This window comes from Lepisma saccharinum, chromosome 15 (assembly GCF_977018435.1).
Source record: "Lepisma saccharinum chromosome 15, izLepSacc3.1, whole genome shotgun sequence".
NCBI classification, from domain to species: domain Eukaryota; kingdom Metazoa; phylum Arthropoda; class Insecta; order Zygentoma; family Lepismatidae; genus Lepisma; species Lepisma saccharinum.
The window spans coordinates 64,905,347-64,930,886 of NC_139243.1; the positions used below are offsets into that span (position 1 = coordinate 64,905,347).

General features: G+C 37.1%; 1 protein-coding gene across 1 annotated transcript; it reads left to right on the plus strand.

Moving 5' to 3' along the window:
• Positions 1–452: 452 nt before the first annotated feature.
• LOC145999303 (uncharacterized) lies at positions 453–23,860 on the plus strand. The gene is made up of 4 exons (XM_083136243.1): positions 453–482; positions 11,156–11,319; positions 22,026–22,783; positions 23,803–23,860. The coding sequence occupies exons 2-4, from the start codon at positions 11,239–11,241 to the stop codon at positions 23,858–23,860; spliced, it is 897 nt and encodes a 298-aa protein (XP_082992369.1). The 5' UTR covers positions 453–482; positions 11,156–11,238.
• The last annotated feature ends 1,680 nt before the right edge of the window (positions 23,861–25,540 follow it).

The window sequence follows — 25,540 nt, forward strand, 5'->3', positions numbered from 1 at the left end:
TAACATCCTCTGGCATTGGTTAGCAGACGAATTACGTGGTAGCAGCAAATTTGAGCCTCATTCTTGCTGCTGCCTGTCCTTGGTCGAACATTAGGCACGAAATCAGGGACAATCGGGACGGGAAAAATTCGCCAATTCCCGACAAAGTCGGAAAAATATTCTGTCCCGCACACCCCTCTCCAGATGGCAGATAGTTAACAGAAACAATAACTGGACATTGATAAACCGGCCCTTAGGAATTCGAAATCCGGATTGCATCTGAATTCCGGATTGACTCCGAAATTCGGATTCTCCGTTTTTTTTTTTTTACTATTTGGATTCCGGATTTGGCCATTCTACTTTAGAAGGAAGGACTTTTCTAATTTTGATTTGGCAACTCTGCGGCAATTTTGGCGCTTTGGTTACTGTTTTGTTTTTTCATCTATCTTGTTTATGTTTACCTCGAACACGGAGTTGTGTAAGGCTGGTTATTTTGTTCCCGTGTAAGAAAATTAGTACCTTCAGTAGTATATACTTTGGGTGTAATGTAATTCCACAGCGTATCAGTGCCAGGGGTTTATGCAGAATTTTTCATGTATGTGTGTTCTTTAGAGGGGTGAATTAACATTGAATTCAAGCTGGAAGAGAGCGAAGCCTAAAACCAAAAGGACCCAATTTCCTTTTGTTTTATTGCGATTTAATTGCTACGAATGCAATTTGGAGGGAATGAAGAATGTAGAGAATGTCTCCAATTTCGTTAATATTTGGTATAGTAACTAAATTTTGCCTTCTAATCACGAATCTGGGTATTACCAGAATCTGTTGTTGTCACGGCTGGAAATCGTGAATAAAGCTGATATAATTTGAATTTTTGGTACTAATCTGATATTCCCCGGACAGATTTCTTCATTTTTACGGAATAAACTACTTACGGTAATACGTTCCTGTAGCATTGTCTAACATATGGAAGGTGTTTTGTGTGATGTGGGAATGTTTTATACCGGAAATTCAACCATTCATGCATAGCCCCACGAACCATTCATACATAGCCCCATGAACCGTTTCCGGTAAGGTTAGGTTAGGTAGGGTCACGTATAGGTTACAATAGTTAAAAATTGGTTTCGAAAAAATTATGCATCGCCCCACACACCATTCTCGCATAGCCCCACAAACCATTGATACATAGCCCCACAAACCATTTGCGGAAACGTACGTTCTTTAGTTACAAAAACACTTCTTTTTTTAAAAAAAAAAAATGCAATTACGTTGATCAAAAAAACTTAAATACACATTAAAGAATGTTCCACAAAGAAGATAGGTAAGTACAAATGTTAAAAATTGACAAAATGAAGAAGTTATAGGTGTCCGGGGAATATCAGATTTTTTACCGAATTTTTTTTTTTGGTAACAGTTTCATACATCGGAGACACATTTCTTCAATTTTACACAAGAAACTACTTACGGAAATGAGTTTCTCCAAATTTTACAATGTTCATCGTGGAATATATTTGCCAGGAAATCATGTATTTTTCAAGAGAAATATCTCACCGATGCACAATTGCCATTGACTTTCATTTGCTTGCCCTACGACAACCAGAGGTACTACTTTACTATACCTGAGACACCTGGGAATGATTTCTTTCGCACTTTTTTACATTGCTAACATACTATTCTGCATTCCGGAACACTTATTTAGGTGAAATAATGGAATTTGTAACGAAAATAATGTATATTTCTTACATTTACGAGTACTTACTGTTCTTGTTTATTCCACACACAACATGGCGATAGCTTGCGGCAGCAGCAATAGCGCGTCCGGAAATAATTTTTAAAAAATTAAAAACACTTGAGGAATTTTAAATTGACTTTTTTACTTACTTACGGGGACGAGGTATGCCTACTAGGTTAGGTTAGGCCTGTTAGGTTAGGTTCCATTAGCACTCCTTGCAAATGGCGGGAGTAGAAATAGCATGTTGGAGAGAGATTTTTGTATAAAACCAAATGGATTCGCATTAAAATGGACCAAAACTACATTCCGGAACATCAACAACACTCCAGAAAATGAATTCCGTAAGTACTTTCTCCTGTAAATTTGAAGGAATCCGTCTCAGGTATAGTAAAGTGTTACCCAACCAGATGCTAGCGTACGTTTGATGATGTAAGTCCATGTCAGTTTTTCAACCCCCATTTTTTTTTACTATGCTTGCCTAACCTAACCTTATCGGAAATGGTCTGTGGGGCTATTCGTGGATGGTTTGTGAAGCTATCGGTCAGCTACCATGCATAATGTATAATTTCCAATGTTGACGAAGAAGTGAAGAAGGTTGAAACGTGAGTCAAGATGTGCCTGCCTTATTGTGTGTTCCAGAAGCATAGAAAGGAGGAATAATAATAAAAAAAACACTCAGAATGTTAAAAATTGCGTTGGTTTTCATGTAAATAGCATAATGGCACCTTGAACAATGTTCTGCAATACACACTTGGTAAGTACGAACCATGCGAAACAGAAAGTATGCGATTTTAATATGTCTCCAATCTATGAAACTGGTACCTTTTTTCTTTAAAATCTGTAACGCATTGTTTTACGAACAAAATTATAACTGATCTTGCCTAACCTAACCTTGCCGGAAATGGTTCGTGGGGCTTTTCGTCAATGGTTTTTGGGGCTATCCGTCAATAGTTTGTTGGGCTAACCATGCATAATGTACTGATCAGAAGGCAAAAATTAGTTAATATAGCAAATATTAACAAAATTCAAGATACTTATTTACTCTAAGCTTACCGGGAAAAGATTCCTGGAGATATCAGTTAAATCTTTTTCCAATGAGCACATGTTGTTACAAAATATAAGTTGTGTAGCACTACTTCCTCACTGCACAAAATGCCATTTTTCTAGACGAACGCTCGAACTCCATTGCCAAACGTATGTAAACCCCCTCATTTGGTAAAACACCGAAATCTATGAATTTCGTAATTAGCCCATGTCCATCCTCCTCCGCACTCCACTTAAGTAAATCTTGCACACTAACAATTTTATCACCCCTCTGCTCCTCCATGCTTCAAACAATAAAGTTCTTCGAGTGCAACACAACAACTAATGCTCTGCAAGTAAGGAAGGAACAGTGTGGCAGCGCAACAAATGTTGAAAATCACATTTTCATATCATCAAAGATGGCTGTTATGTTCAAGTATGGAGAATGAATGCGGTAATGAAGAATGTAATTTTGCATCATATATAGACGTAATTAAACAATTTTTACTCATGACCATGGCATTTTAACAACAGATTCGTGATTAGCAAGCCAAATGTAGTTAGTATACCAAATATTAACGAAATTGGATACATTCTCTATATTCTTAATTCATACCAGCAATTTTTACATGGTTCGATTCGATTGCAGTGACCTTGACACTTGGTGTAGCAATCCGAGGGGTGCCGAAGGGTGGTTGTTGTGGGTTATAACCCCCCCCCCCACACACACACACACACTTTAGCACCCAGTATTTCTAATGGAAGTACACGTAACTCCCACCACCTTTTGAAAATAGGAAACTATTTCATTTGACTACTAAGCCAGAGATTCCGGCTTGCCATGGGTGTTCTTTGTGTGTGTGCGCCTTCATCAATTTATCATCTGTCACATTTGGTTAATCGCGAAGATGATACGATATAATTAAGGAAAAGACAAACACAAAGAACACCCATCCGCAGGTGGGGATTCAAACCCGGAACTCCTGGTTTCATAGTGCACTGTGATAACCACTCCCCCACGGTTGGTTGATTTGGTGTGTTAAACCCACTTTATGTACAGAAAGGCTAATTGGGACTGGCCCTACAGTTTAAATTGGGAACTGAACCACTATGTGCCTCCACTGGCTAACGCTGGTCCTCGTAGCACATCAATCATGCTAAGACACCAGGGGCCCCAGATTCAAATCCCGGCATGGGCGTTTGTGAGTGTCCATTCATCAATTTCATCATGTCATCACTCATCCCCATCTTCACAAATTAGTCAAAAGTGGCACAAGAAGTGAAGTAAAATAAAGCAAATAAAAAATCCACTGGCTTGCATTCCCTAGAGGAAAGGGCTAACCATTCGGATATGTGGGCATCCGTAAAGCAAACTGCATTTTCCCCCAGTGATAATGTTCAATTGCTTTTTGAAACACCATCTTTGTGTATGATTAACTTTTTTTCAAAAATTTTGCATTGCTTGATTTCCCTTATTTCTCCATCTCATGATCTCGTTACTGAAGGATCAGAGTTCAAGCCCTGACCTGTGCATGTGCGTCTCTTTGTATCCACCCTTCACCCATTTAATTTAATCAACATTCAATTGTCATGACAGAAGTTAGGTAAAGTGATGGCAGAGCAATGCTAACAATAAGAATATACAAATAATTTTCTCCAAGTGCATCTGCAGGGCACTGTGAAATCTGGAGTCCAGAGTCCTCTGTTTATGATTTCCCTCATGACTTAAGTTCATTAGCTACTTATTGTGATTAAATCTATACAGCTAGAAAAAGTGATAGGAGGTGGCAAAATTTAAATATATTTAAGGGAAAAAACAGGTAACAATACACACCTTTTTGTATTTTCTTCAATATATTCATTTAGGTTTTTGAGTTTTGGAATAATTTTTTAATTTCATTATTCACTGCAGAGTACAACACACAGGAACAGGAATGCGAGCTCGTCACCTGTTCGAATCCCGGCCTTCATCAATTCCATCATATATCACTCTCATCCTCATTTTCGCGATAACCAAGAGTGGCAGAAAAGCGAAGTAAAATAAACCTAATCAACAACAACAATATGAACACTCATTCTCTTGCCCAAATAAATACATGTTTACTCAGTTGTTTTCATTGGAAGCCAAGAGCTACTATATGTAAATAAAATGCTGCATAACTAGAGTGAGAGAGATAGAGCATGAGCAAATATTTGTTATTTAATCATTATGTAGAAAAGAAAGCATAACATTTTTGTCTGCACATAATAAGTTCCCATTTCATAAATAATGAAACTACATCTCATATTATACATACACGTTGTACAACGTGTAAAAACATTGAAAAAAATCATTCAACATTCGAAACCGTTACCCATTTTGGGGTGGTGACCAAATGTACCCCTCTAAATATATGTTGATTTTTTTTTCAATTAATATGTGTTCATGTTTTACATAACATAAAATTTGTTCACAGAATTTGTTTGCAGAATCTTGAATATCTGATGTATTTAGTCATGATATTTGGCCCGCGTACTTCTATCGTGAAATACTTCCACAATTTTTATGTGTCTGAACCAGTTGCATGCACATTCAAAGTGTGTAGAACCATGTGTAAATGCTAAGAAATGCAAAAATATGAAAGTTTATGTTTGCAATTGTGCATTGTGTAAATGTACATGGATCACGTATGAACTACAAACACACGCCTATATGGTATATGGCAACGATATGCTGAATGATATATCTGAATATATCAGCATCCTCATGACAAGCATGTTTCCAATTTGTATCGAAGGTCAATTTTGCTGGCTCTGTGGCCAAGCATATCAATTGGTTGGCTTTTAATCCCATCAACAAAATTTTCAGGTACGAAACATGGTCTGTACCGTTATCAATCACATCTGATCATCACTCATCCTCATTATCATGATTAGTAAAGAGCGGCAGAAAATCAAGAGTGATACAACCAAGAAATTGTCAAAATTCTAACAGAATTAAAGCAACATGTGTAACCTGACAAAAAAAAAGTATAATTATTTTCAGCACCAGCAACTGAATTTCAGTTGCAGCAAGATCTTTATCATTATCAGCATCTGCCTGTCCAAGTGCCTATTGTTTAATTCCAGTTCTTTCATGCCCACTGCATTTTTACGTAGTGAGGTAAAAGGTAAAGCCCCCTTGCGTAGCACTATGCCATGAAGGTACATTTAGGGGATGTGGCGGTAGGACCCGACACATTTTCGATCTCTGCTCTTTTGGAGGTGATGTGACCAGCACCATCCTTCATCTGCCTTTATCTCCGAAGGTTGCCCCCCAGGTACCCCAGGCAATCCCCGGAACCACTTTTTGCAGGGACAAGAACAGAAAAATTCCAACCTTAGGTCACCCACCTTGGAAACTGAACCTGGGTCTCCCACGTGACAGTCAAATGCCGTACCAACTAGAGTGTGAGAGATTTGCTTTTTGTGCCATTTTTGGCTAATTTCCGAAGATGGGGATGAGTGATGATATGATGAAATTGATGAATGAACACTCACAAACATTCATGCCCAGACCTGGATTCAATGCCGGGACCCCTGGCATTGTAGCACGATGTTCTAATCACTCCGTCACGGGGGCTGGTCCTTACCGACTAGATCACTGTGGTTTATTACATGGTTTGATTTCTGATTATGTCTGTTAACACATACTTCAGAGGTTTCGTGACTACTTACTACACTTTTTCTGGAGAACAATTCCCCCCCCCCCCCCCCCCCCATGCACTTCTATCTGATTGTTTGCAAGCAGTCATTCATTTACTGTTGTCTTAGATACAGACTGCTGCTACCATCTTATTTCACATGCGTGGGATGTGAAGGAGTATTATTTCACTCCTAAATATTTTTGTTATTATGTTAATCAGGTTAGGTTTAGGGCTCTTGGTATTTATAAAATATTCTGAAATCCTTTCATTGTTAGATTAAGTGGGTCACCTTTAGATCTCCTAGCAGTAGAATAATGCCCCTAAATTCTTTAAACACCTGATCACATCTTGATCTGGCCTTGAGCACAGAACTTCCTAGGAGCCTCACATGATAATCTGCAAATAATTGACGAAAGTTCAGCAGGGGGAAAGAGAAACTACATTCCGTACTACTTCACAAATTCTGTATTACATCCAAACCAGTGGTGTTGCTAGTATGACTCCCAAAAATACCATTCCTGTCTACATTTAGTGCAATTTTGCTTGTAATTATGTAGTGTACATTTCATTCTTCTGATGCAGAAATGGACCCATATTAACCATGTAAACAAAAGCAAACTAAAAGTTTCACTACTCACGTGGTTGCAAATTGACTACATGTATATGTTCAGAAAAATACTTTCGAAAATATTCTATCAAAGTGGCTTACAGAGGTGTCGCAAAATGTTCCAATATTTTCACTGAAATGACACTTCCAAATATGTGCTTATTTAGTACCTTTTACATGTAAAATGTTTCTGAATTTGAAATATGTGTTTATTTTTTTAACTTAAGGCACACAATCAAACTACACTAACTGAGCCTTACAAGTGCTATATAGGCTTACATTCTGACTTGGGAGCTGCAGAAGTATCTTGAAACACTAAGGGTGTCGTGAAACGAAACAGTTTGGGAACCCCTGTCCTGTCATAAAGTCTTCATTCCGTTGACTAGGTCATTGATACATTTGATCACTTAAGATAAATGCTCCCTGATTGCTTGAAACTTTCATATGCTCCATCTTTGCTTTTTCAAGAGTATAGGGCCTGTGCCGAAAGTCGCACGAGTTTAACGCGTTGAACGAGTTCTGGTAACTGGCCATCTAATATTGTCCGTATATTAACCTGTGATCAGTCATGGGTGCATGATGCCACACTCACAATTTAATAAAGTGTTATTTTATTAATATTTAAAATATTGGCCTGCAGCACACTCTACCAACTTTTAGAGTACCACTGGAAATACAACAAATTAATTTCAAAAAATTAAAATATGAATTTTAAATTCTTATACAATTAACATTTTTTTTGTTGATTAATGTATTCCTTAACATTTGTGACTTGTGTTTGTAGATGTATGTAATTCGGGCATGAACAAGTGAAATGGCAAATGTAAACTACTCCGCACCTGAAATTAAATATTTTATATATATATATATATATATATATATATATATATATATATATATATATATATGTGTGTGTGTGTGTGTGTATACGTATGCCATTTAATTGAATTTGTATTTTGTGGATACGTTGTATAGGCCGCCACACATATCTCTGCCGTGATCGGTGCAGCGTAACGCAAGAACCAGTGTTGCTAATCTGTTCGATAGAAAAATCGCTACAGTGCACTGAGGCACATCTGTTCATAGAACAAGGAAATTAGAGAACACAGCTCTATTTAAACATTGAGTTTTAAACGCCATGCTTTATAACGAGGGCTAGGATTAATATGTGCTAACAAGTGGCTTTATATGTACATACATATGGACTAAAACTTCGCTAAATTTGGACTAGCACATGCCTAAAATTTCCCAAAATGATGCAAAGAAGACTTCTTCATAGTGATTCATTATTTGTGTGATTTCAAATAAAGTAAACAATGTATTATTTTTCCATTGCATTAATTGGCCTCGTGGCATTTTAACTGTTCACTCCCAATAAGCCCGTCCACACTGGTACTGGAACTGCAAGGACATGTGATATACGACTGACACTACCACTGGTTTGAGAACTAATAACCTGTGCTGCGAACGTGTTAAACCTCGACAATTGGACCACAAACGCTTCTCCTTAAGCAGTATTATTGCCTCTATATGATGGGCAACAGTCGGCTGGCTTTGTTGTACATTTACAAACAATGCTGGCTTCCCCAACAATAACAAGAATAAGAAAAGAATAACAAGTACATATATTACCACCAGACAATAAGCCTCATAGATTTTTCTTTTGTTATGAACTTGCCATCAAAGCATGCCAATTTTAACACAGAAAACAATATGCATCGCATTAAGCAGCAAAAATACCAGCTTCCTTCCTTCGTACAATTCCTACAAGAATATGTGATGGAGCTGAGAGTTGAAACACAGAAATGCTCATACATCCACATAATTTATTTCTTTTGAGCAATTCAAAAATGATGAAGTATGAACAATAGTACTAAAGGCATTATGGAATTCAATGTTCACTAACCAAACACTCACATACACACGCAATACACACACAACATCAAACCGGTCAAGTACTTAAAATAATATGGTGCTTCCAATCCAACAAAACTCACAGTCACTTTGTCTTTGTCCTTGCATGATATAAAAGTGCTTCATTAATACAGTTGGCCACACTAGTTACTAACTAGCCAATGAAAATGCACTGCCTAGAAGAAGCAACCATTACGTCATGCTATATTTCCAAATTAATCTCCCTGTTGAACAGTGTGAGCCATAAGCTGGAGCGCTATTATATTGTTTTCAATTATGTTTGCATTAGTGTGTCCTGGAATGGAATGACAATTGGCAACAATGGCGAGCAGGGTAGAACATGTAATGCTAAGATGCAGGGAGATGAAACGAAAATTCTGATCTGCACCACGGCAGAGATGTGTGTGTCGGCCTTTAATCACACAGACCCTTTAGATTGTTAATTATATTTGTGGGAAGGTGAGAGGTGGTGATATGTAAGGTTGAAATAGAGAAAACATCTGTTTATACCCTTGAATTTTTGGAAAGTTCGCCTTAAACCAGGAATTATGCTTGAATTATATCATGGTCCAATAGTGGCCATACTAAGTAAGAGATGAGAATGTGGTTAGGAAAGTGAGGACATGCAATATATATATCTGAATGGCTTATTGCAGAAAGGGACCTGAGTCACAGTTGCACAATTCTGAGAAAAACAAGAAAAATCATATAATATTGATAGTGTAAGAAAGAAATGTACCGCTGCCTAAAGATGAGAAATATCCTACAAACGCCCGTTTGTCGTTGCCACATAAGCTAGGTTAGGTTAGGTTGTGTTATATATGCCACAGAAAATTATAGATTCATCAATAAATGACAGTGTACTGCACTTTCTGGACTTTATTGTCGGTGTTTGAAGTACAATAATGTACGAGCTCATACACGAATGTGTTATTCTACATCTGAGTCTGTTTCATTGCCGCGTGTAGTGGGCCACTGAAGAATATCTTCCTAAAATCCTTTGACGTCGTCTGGTACATACGACAAGGCAGTTTGTATGTCCTTCAATTTAGTGCAACTGGAAACATACGTGGCGTAGGAATTACAATTCTTGCACCTTTGGACAGATAGAAGGTGTAAGACGTCAAACCTTTGATGAATTCGGAAACCTTGACAGTACCCTTATGTTCAACACAGTATTCAAAGTAATGGTACTTGGAAATCTGAAAATACTGCCTATTCTTGTAGGAACACATGGTAGTTTTCACAGATGCCACATTTTTTTTGTAGACATGAGGCCACCATGTTGTGAAACCATTAATGTTACTGGTGTCGATAAGTTTGACAGTATTTTTACCGCCCCGAGCTGCATTACAGATTAGCGTACACAGTTTGCACAATGTATAAATACGGCTAAGTTTATTGCAGAAAAGGACCCGAGTCAGTGACTCAGGTACCTTTCTGCATTAAAGTACACTTTTCACTGTGCATTTTCTTGGCTATAGCCTCGTGTGACTGACGTCCTTTCTGCACTGAAAGATGTGTCTGTAATTAGGAAAATCAAAAATACCATTAACTCCGATACCTCAAAAATGTGACTCAGGTCCCTTTCTGCAATAAGCCATTCAACTGGAATGACCAAAATATAATAGGAATAGAAATATAGAAAGCTTTGTATAATTTAAAAATGCAGTTTACAATAAATTTTACAAGTTTGGTAGGGAATCCAGATGTTCAACTGTAGGAATTGCAAAGAGGAATGTTTATATTTTTGTCTCAAGACAAAATATAAAGGGAACATTTAATTTGTAATGAATATCTACTTTTGAGGTATATAACTAAAGAAAAAAGAAAGGCAAATGTATCCCTCTTTCTCTTTGTTGTGCACATGCTGTGAAGGCACATGGGTTGTGTGGAGGTATAGAGCTCCACATATTCTTGATCATAGCCATAGTTGTGATGTTGATTATTATCCTGCCTTTACCCTTTAGGTACTGATTTATATGAGTCTGGGTGAACCTCAGAGCAATGCAGAAACAGGGAAAATTTTCCCTTGTGCAGATCACCTGCCCCAGGATGAGCTTAGGTCTTCCGAGTGATAGTCAGATGCTCTACGAACTGAGCTATGGCTGTTCTTGGTAGATGACTATAATTTTCATAAATACCCTGTATTTACCCAAATTTTATTTAGCTACCCAGTGTTTAAATACCCATGTCCCAACCCTACCCTACTTATGACTTTAGTTTTCTTCATTCTAGGTTTCAGCGGATGACAGTTTTTCCAAAGTTTGTGTGCTATCCATGCATAGACAAGCCAGAGAATCTTGCAGGACTTCCATAACATGTCTTCTGAATTGGAAAACCTTCTGAATGAAAACCCATCATCTGCAGAAGAGAAGCAGAGAAGAGAGATGGGCTTTGAGGTAAAGCTATTTTTTTTCTTGAAGGAGTTGTGATGTACTAAAAAATACAGCCAACCCTTATTTGCTTATGGGGTGGTAATAGATGTATTTCTAAGAAATGAAGAGTATTATTTTTACACCTGCTGTTACTAATAATGGAATCATGTATACTTTCTTGAAGAACCACTGTGAAAGGGATATGTTAGTATCAGGACATCCAACAAAATTTTCATGTATAAATGGAAGCCTTCGTCTGCTTCACCACTGCAAATATGCTGCTGGAATTTTATTACTCTTCTGGCTCATTTAACCTTATTTAGTGTAGCAATGCATACGAAGGCTTTGTTTCATCATCCAGGTGTAATACTGGGTTTACACAAGTACGTTTACAATGGCATTGCACTATTCTTTGATGTCAAAAAGAAACCAGCAAATCGGGACATATATGTTGAACAATATCACGAAAAAGTGAAACAGAAATATGCATTGGTAAATGTTATAAAAACTTGACAAGTGCTATCACGACCCACTTTGTCCTGTTGTGAGAGATGGTTATTAATCTGTCACTGAATGATGTTTATGTCCAATGTTATGAAATAAAATACTAATAATAAATTCGTAAATATTTTAATATCATAATTACTCTAATCATTAAATCCTAAAAGCGTATCACTATCTTTAGTAACCGATTTTTCTCTGCCAGCCCTGCTGAACTTTCACTTTTCATCTACTGATTTATACGAGGGGCATCCAGAAAGTAAGTTCCACTTAGTAATGACCTTGATTTTTCGCAAACACGATAACAGTGAAAAATATTATTTGCTGCAAAGTAGTGTTTATGAATGTGCAGTGATGTCTGGACACATTTTTCACCAGTTCAAATTTGCGAAATAGTGCAAATTTGGCATAAAATGTGAATTGTTGGCATTTCTCGCGAATTTTAAAAAATGTGCTTCAATGACGAAAAATACAGTGAAAGCCAACATTTTTACTTTTTTAGGCTTAAAGAAACAAAATTTGCCATGTGTGTATATAGAACACACAAGTTTTCCAACATTTTAGCCAAGAGAAAACTGTAATGCATGTTATACATGGAATAATTCCGACAGCCACATTAAATCACATCTTTCCCACGATATTTGTATCTACCGTAACATGGGAGCCACATCATTAGTATTTGTCGCGATAAGTGGTGTGATTTTGGCAGAGATAGAGTGCTCACCTACCGCCACAGGGGAGTCATAACATCGGTATTTGTTGAGCGAGAAATAATGGAAAGTAACTTCCTCAAAAATCGGTTACAACATATCAAACTATCACGAAAATACGCAGACCATGTGACCTACAATTTAAAGTGATAGTTTAAAAGCAGAATGGAAGTATAGGGTTCTTCAATAAGAACAATATGATTTTACAATGGAATAAAATAAAAACTATTTCAGATACAACCAAATCTTTTATATTATTTTGAAGCATAGTTTATTACATTATGTTTTGAATAACACATCTTTTAAGTGTGCACCTCGACTTCGTGCACATGAGTGAATTCGATGAACCCAATTTTCGATGACTTTGTGCAATAACTCCGGCCTAATGTCACGAATGCAATGTTCGATGTTCAATCTTAAAAAACATTAAAATGCTGACGAAGGCAAACTTTTATAGTATAAAAATATACATAAAAGCTTAATGTTTCCACCCTCTAACATGGTCTTCTTCAGACAAAACTTCACAACAGTTTGTTGTGAACAACGTTACATTTTTATGTATATTTTTATACTATAAAAGTTTGCCTTGGTCAGCATTTTAATGTTTTATTAACATGGAAACAAGACTTAACAGTGTTATCAATCTTCATGCATCAAGGGTCCGTGGTCTGTTTGCATAGACTATAGATTTCATATAACCCCACAAAAAGCAATCTAAAGGAGTTAAATCACAACTTCTTGGAGGCCAACTGACAATTGCATTCCTTGAAATTATCCTTTCACCAAACTGTTCTTGCAATACATTGATAGTGGCATTAGCAGTTTGACATGTGGCACCGTCTTGTTATAACCACATGTCCTCCAAATCAATTTCATATAAATTAGGCCACAAAAAATCTGTTAACATCAATCGGTACTGCTCACTAGTCACTGTAACTACATCTCCTCCCTCGTTCTGGAAAAAAATATGGTCCGATGATGACACCATGCCATAAAACACACCATAAAGTGACCTTTTGCGGATGCAGGGGTGACTCGTGAATCTCTTGTGGATTGTTTTCACACCAAAAATTACAATTTTGTTTGTTAATGTATCCACTTAACCATAAATGAGCTTCATCTAATATAATTTTTTGTCCAAAATTATGATCCGTTTTAAGTTGCTCTAAAGCCCAAGCAGCAAAGTCACAGCACTTAAGATGGTCCTTTTTGGATAATAACCAAACATTCTTGAAGCATGTATTTAGCCATGATGAATTGTCACAGTATACTAAAAACAAATGACAACTAGTGACAGTTATAATATTTGAAGCATAGTTGCCAGTTTATTTCAAAATCATATCATTCGTATTGGAAAACCAGCCTCCCCGATGGCGCAGTGGTAGCGTTGTTGCCTTGTAACACAGAGGTCCCAGGTTTGATACCCGGTGGAGGCACATAGTGCTCCATGTTCCGGATCCCACTATAAACTGTAGGTCCAGTCCTGATTAGCCTTACTCTGCATAAAGTGTACTTAAAACACCAAATCAATCAAAATCAATCATTATTGGAAAAACCTTTATAAGTTTTGGTATATTTGGCAGAAAAATGTTCTATAATAAAAACGCAAATTTTGGAAATTTAACACTAAGAAAGTCAAACGAAGATAATGCCAATTTTTGGTGCCATAATATATTGGTATCTGTCACATGAGATTGATTTAAAATTTTTGGGTGCGTCGCCGTATGTGGCCATTTTGCACTCTTTAGTATATACGAGGAAAAAAATCCCTTTACCTTAAAATGAAAGAGGGAGGTATGGAAAATAACTTCCAAGGTATCAAACTCTCACAAACAGGCATAGGTCATGCGACTTACAATTGAAAACAATAGGTTAAAACACCATGAAGGTATAATTTTAGGTATATTGTCCAGAAAATGCGATAAAATGTGAATTTGGGAAAAATAACATCAAATAGTAAACAAATAATAATAATAATAACACCAAAGATAACAAAAAATCAAGGTCCATACTGTTTAGGCATAAATAAGGAAGAATATCAGTAGTAATTTATTGTATTATTTAGTTACTCCTAACCTAATTTTGGCATAATCACTACCCATGTTCTGGCATTTGTTGTAGCATGGCACTAAATTTTATATGTGTGTCTCACAGCAAAGACTGGAACTATTTGTACTACAGTAGTGTAACTGTCAAAACCTTGTCCTGCCAGAAACCTCTTCAGCTGAACAAAAAAATGAAAGTCTGTACAGTCAAAGCTGGAACTGTGGTCCAAGATCTCTCATGATGTGATGCAAAATACCCCAAATGTACTCTGTACTCAGCTGTATGGGGTTGTGCACATTGGATTGGCCTTACGTGAATTGTCTGCACCATTGTCTGACCATACTTCGCTCACGATGACCGGCCTGTACACCTCACACAATTGCTGGTGGCTATATGACGGATTCTGAGCATGCAACAATCTGATTACCACATGTACCTCGCAGTCGGTGGGAGACTGTATGAGAGTTGTCATCTTTAACCTAGAACTGTCCTAAAAGGCTGTGCTGCGACTCCACCAGATTACAACCACTTTTCCTGCCTACATATGCAGGTCGCACTCCAATCACTAGCGTCACTTACAAACGCCATTGGAACTTTTCCTGGATGCCCTGATGTATAAACTTTTGGAAGTTGTTATCAATAGCATGTTCCTGTTTTAATATTTGATTAGCTAAATCAGGCACCTGTACAGTGCAGTAGTTTCCCCTTCTATAAATTGCTTGTGTTAAATTTTTAATACGTTCCTATATACTATTTTCACTAGCAATAATGGGATAACTGCGTGTAGCCAATTTCACAGTATTTCACTTGGATATAATGTGAATGTTTGTACTGAAGGAGACATCCCATTGATAATGAAGGAAATATGACACTTCATTTTGTGCGACTCAGTTGTTTATCTTATGTGCAAGAGTTAAGTTGTTTGCTTTATAAATAAAAGAGAAGTAGGTTTATGCATCAAAGAATAAGTCCGCATTCATGGATCTTGCAATCAGAGGTTTCCAAACCTCAGTGGAGATATCAACATTACAAAATTTCTTGTTTTATCCATTACTATTCACTCTAATCTCATTTAGCCGTAACTTTAAAAATAATCAAATATTTTATTGAAAACTCTCTGCATATAAAAAAAAAATCACGTAATCCCTCCCTAGCTTGTGAATTGTAATAATTTTCCAAACTCACTATTTTGCAGTTTGAGTGCAAATTATAGAGAAATGAAGTCAATTTCTTGAAAGCTAATATGGGTACTTAATACAATACATACCTGGATCTGTATGAATTTCTAATTTCCATTTGCAAAAACATGGATTTGGTTTATAATTGTCAGGGAAAAATGTAAATTTTGTCCTGGAAAACCTGGAAAAGTCAGGGAATTTAATTTCTGCTTGTTTGTAGCCACCCTGGATAGGTACCTGGGGGTAAAGGCAGCTGGAGAATGGTACTGATCACATCACCTCCATAATGAACCAAGATCGAGAATGTGTAGCTCTATCCCCCACATCTTCTTCCCCTAAATGTGCCTTAATTGCATGTGCAATATGCATGGGGGACTTTACTATAGTGCACGCCACAATTGACATTCAAAAGAGGTGCTACATGTGGTTATAGCCAATTTTTTTGCCCCCTGTATCCACTAGGGTGTATCAAACCTCACATCCCCTTTCTTTTAGAAAGTCTAAGGCATGCAGTGTGCAGAATTTTGTGTGGTGTTTTTCTTTAACGACCTGTGATTTATTAGGCTCAGTCAATAAATAATGAGGCAGAGGATATTACACCAAAACTATGGTAGTTAGAAATGGGTCGACGGGCCCGAAATAGAGGTGCAGGTGTGGCAGAACTACTTCACGCATGTTTTCCCGCTAGATGGTGTTATGTGTCTGCCAAGGTATGCTGCTAAATGAGTAGTGGCCATGTCCAGTCATTCCGTGTTTGACTGCGACGCGTAATGGAGACATCCAAAGAGGAGCAGTGGAAAGTGTAGGCGGTGGTGAAATCCATCGACAAATGGAAAGGATATATGGGATGCACTGTATGTCCCAGTCAAGGGTGCAGGAGTGAAACAAACACTTTCGCGAAGGACACGAAGAGTGGGGCACCAAAGTGTGTCACAGACCAGCATGTTATGCAGGTGGATGAGCTCATGCAGACAGACTGTCATATATCAGTGGATGACATTTCAGCATCAGTGGGGCTAAGTCATGTTAGGGCCCACACAATCATCAAGGACACGTTGATGTTCCATAAAGTGGGTGCTCAATGAGTCCCGCAATGTCGTCCTATTGCCAGGGACTCATAATATTTCTTAGCTTATGAGAGGAATGGCGGTAAAATGTAAGATCACACACATGCTATTTTTGATGACCACCATAAATGCAAAGCTTTTGAGTTGCGCTTTTTATAGTTGCAATATAACTTAAAGGATTGGTCTCACATTGTATCTGAGAAAAATTGGTCACCATGTTTAAAGATAGTAGACGACAGACTGGTTGAACATGTTTTGCGAGAACTTTAAATTATGCTCATATTTGACTATTTTATATTTTCGTACATTAAGAAACACAAGTCTCAGCAATGTTACAGCCAGTGCTCGAAAAATCTTCATCAGAGCTAGGTGCCAGCTCTGAAATTCAGGTGCCAGGAAACCAGCTGCTGGCAATTGTGCATACTATAAGAAGTTGAGCATCACTGTATGGAAAACATTGCTAAATCATGTGAGAAAGCAGAAAATGAGGGGGTGGGGGACAAAGAGTAAGGAATAGTTACTGCTTCTATGAAATGTTCACAGCATTGATAAAAAAATCACAACACCATTAAGCCTTGTTTCCATGATATGTGAAAAACTCAATATGCTGACCAAGGCAGAAATTTATTTTATTTAAAAAAAACTAAACTTAACGTTTCAACCTTCTAGCAAGAGTACAGAGTCTGAAGAAGACCTTGCTAGAAGGTTGAAACGTTAAGATTAGTTTGTTTTAAAATAAAATAAATTTCTGCCTTGGTCAGCATATTGAGTTTTTCAAAAAACTCATTTGCTAACTGACGCTGTACTGCAATTTGAACTTAGAATCTTCAAAATTTCGTACATGCAAACTTAAAAGAATGGCAATATTACAGCAAAGATCACAGTCGCCAGGCTGAAATTTTTAGTCGACTTGGCGACTGGGATTTTTCGAACCTTATTTACAGCATCACTTGAGTTTTAAGTGTCATGTAGTGTGTGTGTTTTATGAAGGTTGGGGTTAAGTCACCAATTTTGAGACCACAATAACTGCAGCAAATTTAGAGGTTCTTAGTTTAAATTAGTCCAACTACATACACCTAGGGAATGGCTCTGTTTTGCATTTGCATTTGTTCAAAGTATTTCAAGAGTGTAGAAAAAAATTGATTTTTCTTATGCTGAGGTAGATTCCAAATTCTGATGACACTTTCAAATCTCAGCCTAAACTACATTTTTGGAGATTAAGAAAAGTCTTAAGAATTTTAGGGCTTTTATTAAGCTATAACTTGACAATAAATGTTTTGAAATATAATGCATGTTTTGGGAGTGTTGTGACCAAATTGGAGGTCACCAATGTTTTGACCATGAGAATTCTCATAGCATTTGGAAGTTATTGTGGAGTAGTTAGAATAATGCCAACTTGTGGAAGGTGTTCGCCTTTTGGTATGATTGCATTTGCAAGTTTTCTTGATCAAGCAGGAGTAATTACTCATTCCGTTTCTTATTCAGCATTAACCTTTTGCTGCCCAAGCATCTCGAACGAAATACCCAAATGTAACCCTCACGGGCCCAAGCATCTCGATCGAGATGCTGTGTCAAGGTGGTAGTTTTTACGTTATAACTTTTCTATTTTTGGCTAGAATTTCGATTTTATTTTTTTATATTGTTCCTAACACATGTATTAAACTGAAATGGTTTTTTGCATTTTTTTTGTCTTCATGAAAATGGAGGGGGAAAGACGGGAAAAGGGACTTCTCTTTTGCGTCTCTTTTCAAGGTCAAATTTTTGCCGACAAAGGAAGACCGGCTTTGTTGTTCTAAAGCAATGCTTTTCACTCCCTCCTGCTAAGTGCATTCGAAGGAAGCTTGTTTATCAGTATCCGATGTCAAAATGAAAGTTTTCCATGAGGGCGCAAGCAGAGGGTGGGTGGAGGGGGAGAGGGAAGACTGGTTGTTGAATCTGCGTTGTGTGAATGGAATTTCGAAGCGCGCTGAAGGAAACCTTTGTTTTTTTTAGCACAAGTGTCCACAAGTGGCAACAGGGTTTACCCAGCATTGTCAAAAAATAGAATTTCAAGCAGATGCAAGAATTGGCGCTCATTTTTCACTACGTTCTAGCTTTTCGTCCGTGAATGTTGTGCATAGGTGTCGTTTTGTGCCCAAGTGCGAGGACATTTTTTGGGTGAAGTGACAATTTTTTAAAATAATTTTTGGGGATTTTCTCCCTTCCCCCTCCATATATACACCAAATTTGCATAAATTTTGCATTTTGTGCATTTTGACATTTTTTCGGGGGGGAACACCATTTTTTTAAAGAAAAGTGTTTTTGAGGAGATTTCCCCCCTTTCCCCCTCCATATGTACGCCGAATGTGCATAAATTATATATCGTCTGAATCTGTGATTCATTCTGCATACAACGGTATATTTTTCATATCTCTAGGGCATTTAGTTTCTGAGCTATAGTCATTTCAAGTTACCGCTGCATTTTGAAGGTTGAATCAGTGGCGTGCCGACCATTCCTTTTGGGGGTACAACTCAAGGTACATTGGTCATACGACAATGATGCAAATATTTTTCTGTTTCTTACATGCCAGCGATAATTTCTATGTGCATTTTGAACTTTTCATATCGTTTTTTCGGGGGGGAGGCGAAACCCCATTTTTAAAAAAAAAAAGTATTTTAAGGGGATTTCCCCCCTTTCCCCCTCCACATATACGCCGAATGTGCATAAATTATATATCGTCTAAATCTGTGATTCATTCTGTGTACAACGGTATATCTTTCATATCTCTAGGGCATTTAGTTTCTGAGCTATAGTCATTTCAAGGTACCGTTGCATTTTGAAGCTTGAATCAGTGGCGTCCCGACCATTGCTTTTGGGGGTACAACTCAAGTTACATTGGTCATACGACAATGGTGCAAATATTTTTCTGTTTCTTACATGCCAGCGATAACTTCTTTGTGCATTTTGAACTTTTCATATCCTTTTTTTTTGGGGCGGAGGGAGGGGGGGGGAAGCGAAACCCCACTTTTTAAAAAAAGTATTTTCAGGGGATTTACCCCCTTTCCCCCTCCATATGTACGCCGAATGTGCATAAATTATATATCGTCTGAATCTGTGATTCATTCTGCGTACAAGGGTATATCTTTAATATCGCTAGGGCATTTAGTTTCTGAGCTATAGTCATTTCAAGTTACCGCTGCATTTTGAAGCTTGAATCAGTGGCGTGCCGACCATTCCTTTTGGGGGTACAACTCAAGTTACATTGGTCATATGATAATAATGCAAATATTTTTGTGTTCCTTACATGTCAGCGATCATTTCCATGTGCATGTTGACACTGTCATGTACTTTTTCTTGGGGGGAGGGTGGGGGAACCAAATTTTTTTTCCGAAATTTTGGGAGTTAACCCTCTCCCCCACCACATATACGCCGAATTTGCTTAAATTTCAAATAGTCTGAATCTCTGGTTCATTCCGCGTACAACGGTATGTCACTCATCTCTCTAGGGCAATTAGCCTCCGATCTACACTCATTTAATTGAAACTCTGCATTTTGCTCAAAATCGGCTTGGGCCAGAGAGGCTTACATGTGAAAAAGGCCTTGGGCAGCATAAGGTTAATGCTAGCCAGATATTTTGGAAGATGTATAAGGTATTCCATTTGGATGAAATCAGCCAGACAATTAAAATTTACAAACTTATAATTTGGCATGGTTAATACATGGGTGAGGTATTTATGCTTGAAAAGTCCAGAAAAATAATGGGAAAAAACAACTGTGAACAAACTATTGAAGCAGATTTAAACATTGTGTTACATAGTATTTTTGGATTATTGAATGGTCTATAAATAAATTAGAAAAAAATGTGTTTGTAACCTAATTCATTCCAACATATTTACAACACTGCATTCACAAAATAATTTGTTTCATAAACTGAAGTTCAGAATGGATTTGATTGATTGATTTACTTTATTTTACTTTTCTTTTTGTGCCACTTTTGGCTAATTTGCGAAGATGGGGATGAGTGATGATGTGAAGAAATTGATGAATGGACACTCACAAACATCTATGCCCAGGCTGGGATTCAAACCCAGGACCTCTGGCATTGTAGGCATTTCTCTTGTTAGAATAAAATGTTATTAGTCCTCCCCTATAATCAGGTGGCAGTGTAGAGTACCGTTGTTGACTACCAGAAAGAAACAAAATACTGGTAACGACATATTCTGTACTCCCCCCCCCCCCCTGTTAATTTGATTATTGGATACACCAAAGTATGTGCCTCCTCAGGGAATGCAACCCTGGAAACTGATCACACAAAGCAACAGCATTAACTATTACACCATCCAGGAAGAGTTGAATCAAGTTGTTGGACAAATATTTTAGAACAGAAATATTAAATAACTACTATTCCTTGTGACAATTGTCTCTGGAGCAAGGGTGCGCATAGCATCAGAAAAGGGAAGGAAATAGAGTGGTCTGAGCAAAGCAGTACATGCTGCTGTGAAGGCTGGTAACTGCAGTCACTTACTCCTTTCCAGGCAATCCATTTCTCTCTCCAGTGTTCATTGATGGAGCCATCTCACTTTACTAGTTGTGCAGAGACTTGTTCTTGTTCGCTTGCTCCAGAGAGATTTGGGACAGGTTATAAAGCAATACAAATTAAATGTTATGAGACATTACTACTAGAGGAATAATGTATTTCATTCTTAAGATATATATATTTTTAAAAATAACCTTGAAAATCCCAATAAAACCCAGGTTTTATCTGAAAAAAGAAACCTACCTGGGTTGCCAAACCTGCCTATTGCACGACAATGCTAAACCACACACAGCCAACACAACAAAGGAATGTGAAAACATTCAAGGGGGAAGTCCTCTCTCTATAGTCCAGATCTGTCCCCGTGTGACTTCCACATCTTCGGTGAGCTCAAAAAAACACTGTGGAGACAACAGTTTAAATTGGACGACGACGTCAAGGAGTACGTGTCAGTTGTTTCCAACAGCAGTCAAAGGAGTTCTACGAGCATGCCATTTTGCAACTTGTGTCACAATGGGATAAATGCCTAACAGTGGCAGACAATACTTCTGAGGGACGTTACGTAAGTACTGTGAAATATCCTCTGCCTCGTTATTTATGGACTGAGCCTCATAAATAAAAAAAATCTGATTATTTTTTTTTATAAGAAGTAAAAAAGACATTTAAATTAAAGATCATAATTTTTAATCCACACTGTTTGTGATTGTCTTTCAGAAGGCTTCTGCATCCTGGTCTGATGATTGTGAAGAAAATTTGGCTGTTCAAGTGGCTGACACAGGTTTCTCTCCTGTGGAAGTGCTCATAGAGTCTGAATCAGAAAGTGCGGATCCATTAGATTGTGAACAAACATCTCTGGAGAATGTGTGGCTTCCGGATGAGTCATGTGTCAAGACTGAAACTGAATCATTCAAGGAGCCTCCTAATGTTGATTTGTCTGTTGACATCAAACCATCTGATCAGTGCATACAGGATGTTTCTATCGATATCAAACAATCTAAGCAATGCATACAGAATGCTTCTGTCGATATCAAAGAATCTAAGCAGAGCATACAGGATGCTTCTGTTGACATCAAACCATTTAATCAGTGCATACAGGATGCTTCCATTGATTTCAAACCATCTAATCAGTGCATACAGGATGTTTCTGTTGACATCAAACCATCTAATCAGTGCATACAGGATGCTTCTGTTGACATCAAACTATCAAGTAAGTACATGAAAGAAACTTCAGATTGTAAAGTGGAAAGTGTAAGTGGTGATAGTTGGATTCAATTTGAAGGCAGAAATCAGGAAGTTCCTAGTGGGCAAAATGTTCATAAAAGTGAAGGATTTTATCCATGTTATCATGGACAACTTGTTACAAAAATGCCATCTGAGGACAATGACAATGGTGAATTAATTTTAAGTGAAGATAAAGACATGAAGTATTCTGTAGAGAATCCTGATGAGGTGGAAGGCGAAATGGCAGAAAGGTAGGTGAAGAAAATTTTAGTACAAGGATTGAAAATGAACATGGCAGTACTAAGGTTCAAAATTGGACCTTATTGCTTGTAGATTATGATTCATGTAATTTCTCTATTGTGCCAGCAGTGCTGCAGGGTTACTGGTCATTCAATACAAGATTCTCCAGAAGTGTCCATCCCACCATGTCAGATTGGGATAAAATTTGTTACATTATATCCTTAGACATATATAAGAACCCATAGGATTTATTTTTGCTTTTGGAATATCAATTCTAGTTTGGAATTTATAGTCCTCTGAAATTTCCTGCCATTTCATGCCCTCTTTTTTTATGGGATCAAGCCATGTGTAGAGTTGTATATCCAGAATTTTTGGATATACTTTTTTGATAGTCAGCCCTCATTTTGTCATCCTTTCCTGCCTTTATTTTCTTTTTAGGAATAAAGGGCCAAACGGGAGTAATGTCCCCTGCCTTTCGCCATCCCCTTGAGGTTACACAGCATGCGCATATTTTGGGCCCAAGTTCCTTTACTTTTATTGTGATTTCATCATGCTACGAATGCAATATTTACTTGTTCGTTTTCGATTTATGTTTGTTAACACATACTGGGAAGTTTTAGCATTAAAATAAAGTCCCCAAATGCATTCTACTAAGGTTCTGATTTGCTTCTCAGCCATTCCAGTTGTCACGGACGTTACAGTTTTACTAATTTAAAGCTCTTAACATTAAAATTTAAATGTATTTTGTAAACTTTTTTAACATGAAACAGAGTAAATGGTGATGACCTCCCTACAGAAGAAACTATGTTGAGTAAAATGTATTACTATTCCGGAAACTGAAAAAAAATGTTCAGTCACGGATGTCACAGAATTTGTGAACTAAGATTTAAAAATTCAGGTTACTGCCTGAGACAAAATTCATTTTATACTCATTGTGTTGATCTGCAAGCTTTACAGGTTCTAGTTCTGATCTATTAATTCACAAAAACAAAAAGGAATTTATTTTATAATTGCTTTATTCATGTCACAGATGTTACATGGAATTTGTCACGGATGTTACATCTGACATGATGTATGACAAAAGGTAGATTTGTACTGTTCTACCTTTCTTAAATTAATAAGATTACATGGTATAATTAACACAATTATGCAGTGATTCATAATTAGGTCTCTTAATTAGAAATCAGAGCAAATAATTTTATTTGGAAGAAACCATGGATTGAAGAAAAGTCTGTGTGGTCATTATCCAATTTGTAATTATTATAACATAAATAGGATTTTAAAGGCTTTTCTTAAAAATAAAACTCCTACAAGCAGATTTTGTTTTTGAAATCATAGATAACTCTACTTCCAATTTTCGTTATAGTTGGATTAGGTAGAATGCGGACCACCTGCTTAATGTTTATTTCCTTTTCATCCTCTTCATTAGGTACGAATAAATTGCCAGTTTTTCCATACTGCTTCAAGAAGATCACACGTAAATCACCACTGTTTTGCAAAACACTTGTCTGACACACTGCAACATAGTTATGGCTAACCTGAGTCTTTCCATGACCAGTGATGCAGACTTCAACATATACTCCAGGTACAATATTCACATTGAGTTCAGATAGGTCTAATTCTTCTGTTTTCGAGGTATGTCCAAGTTCATTTATGTTGTTTTCAACAGATGCATCATCATCGTCATCAGAATATGATTCAGATCCACTGCCAGAATCAGATGAATACACATCACGCCACCGCAATTTACTGTTCATACTGTGTGGCACTATTTCTGGAAAGGCAACTTGTACTTTCTGTTTGACAGATTTTGAAGTCAATCCAACAGCTACATGTACATCATCAATTTTCTTGATGTGATGTATTTCTAGTATTCCTGGTGCCGTTCGCACATACTCCCATCGTTTGTTCAAAAATACTGAACTTTCTTCTGTCTCTTTCTTGGTTACAAAAAGAACCTCAGTTGACTTACATTGAGCTTCAGCAACTTTGAAGAATTCTTCAGCATTTTGAACAGTACAATGTCGTGATTTTACTGCTGTCCAGACCATTCGTTTAACTTGCCCGCCAATGGCATCAACTGCTCCTTTACCATGGCCAGCTGCAAAATAGTTCCACTCTACAGTTTCCACACTGAGATCATCAGGCAAGTGGCACATATTGAATGCTGTATACTTGCTCTTAAATTGGGAAGAACAATTATCTGAAAATATCATCAGATTACGTAATTATTAGGTGGCATTATCTGCAACAAGAGAAAACATAAGCTTGGAGCAAATTATAGGTTATTTTATGTTTCTGTTTACCTACCACTGATTTTAAGGACATTTCATTATAACATAAAAAATAAATTCTAGATGGAACGAAGAAAAATAATTTCATTTTACTCTATGACTTAATATAATCAAGTTCTACACATCAATAATATATTTTAAATCTCTCTGAATTATACCAGTAATAGGGTATGTAACATGGACTATAGTTCATAAAGTTAGACAACCCAAACCTAAAAGTATCAGTGGTGATAGAAATGTAACATCCGTGACATCTATTTTATTCTTATTTAAACTCAGATAATATCTTTAAGATGGTAGGGTGCAAGTATTTTACTAGAATGTCAACATTATCTACTTTTGACAAAAACAAATTTAGTTCAATTCTGTATTTTTAAAAAGTATCTTCTTTTTTGTCACGGATGTTACACCATGTACATCTGATTACTGTTTTACAATTAATTCATAAATTTACTCACCTTGGTCTCTGAAATT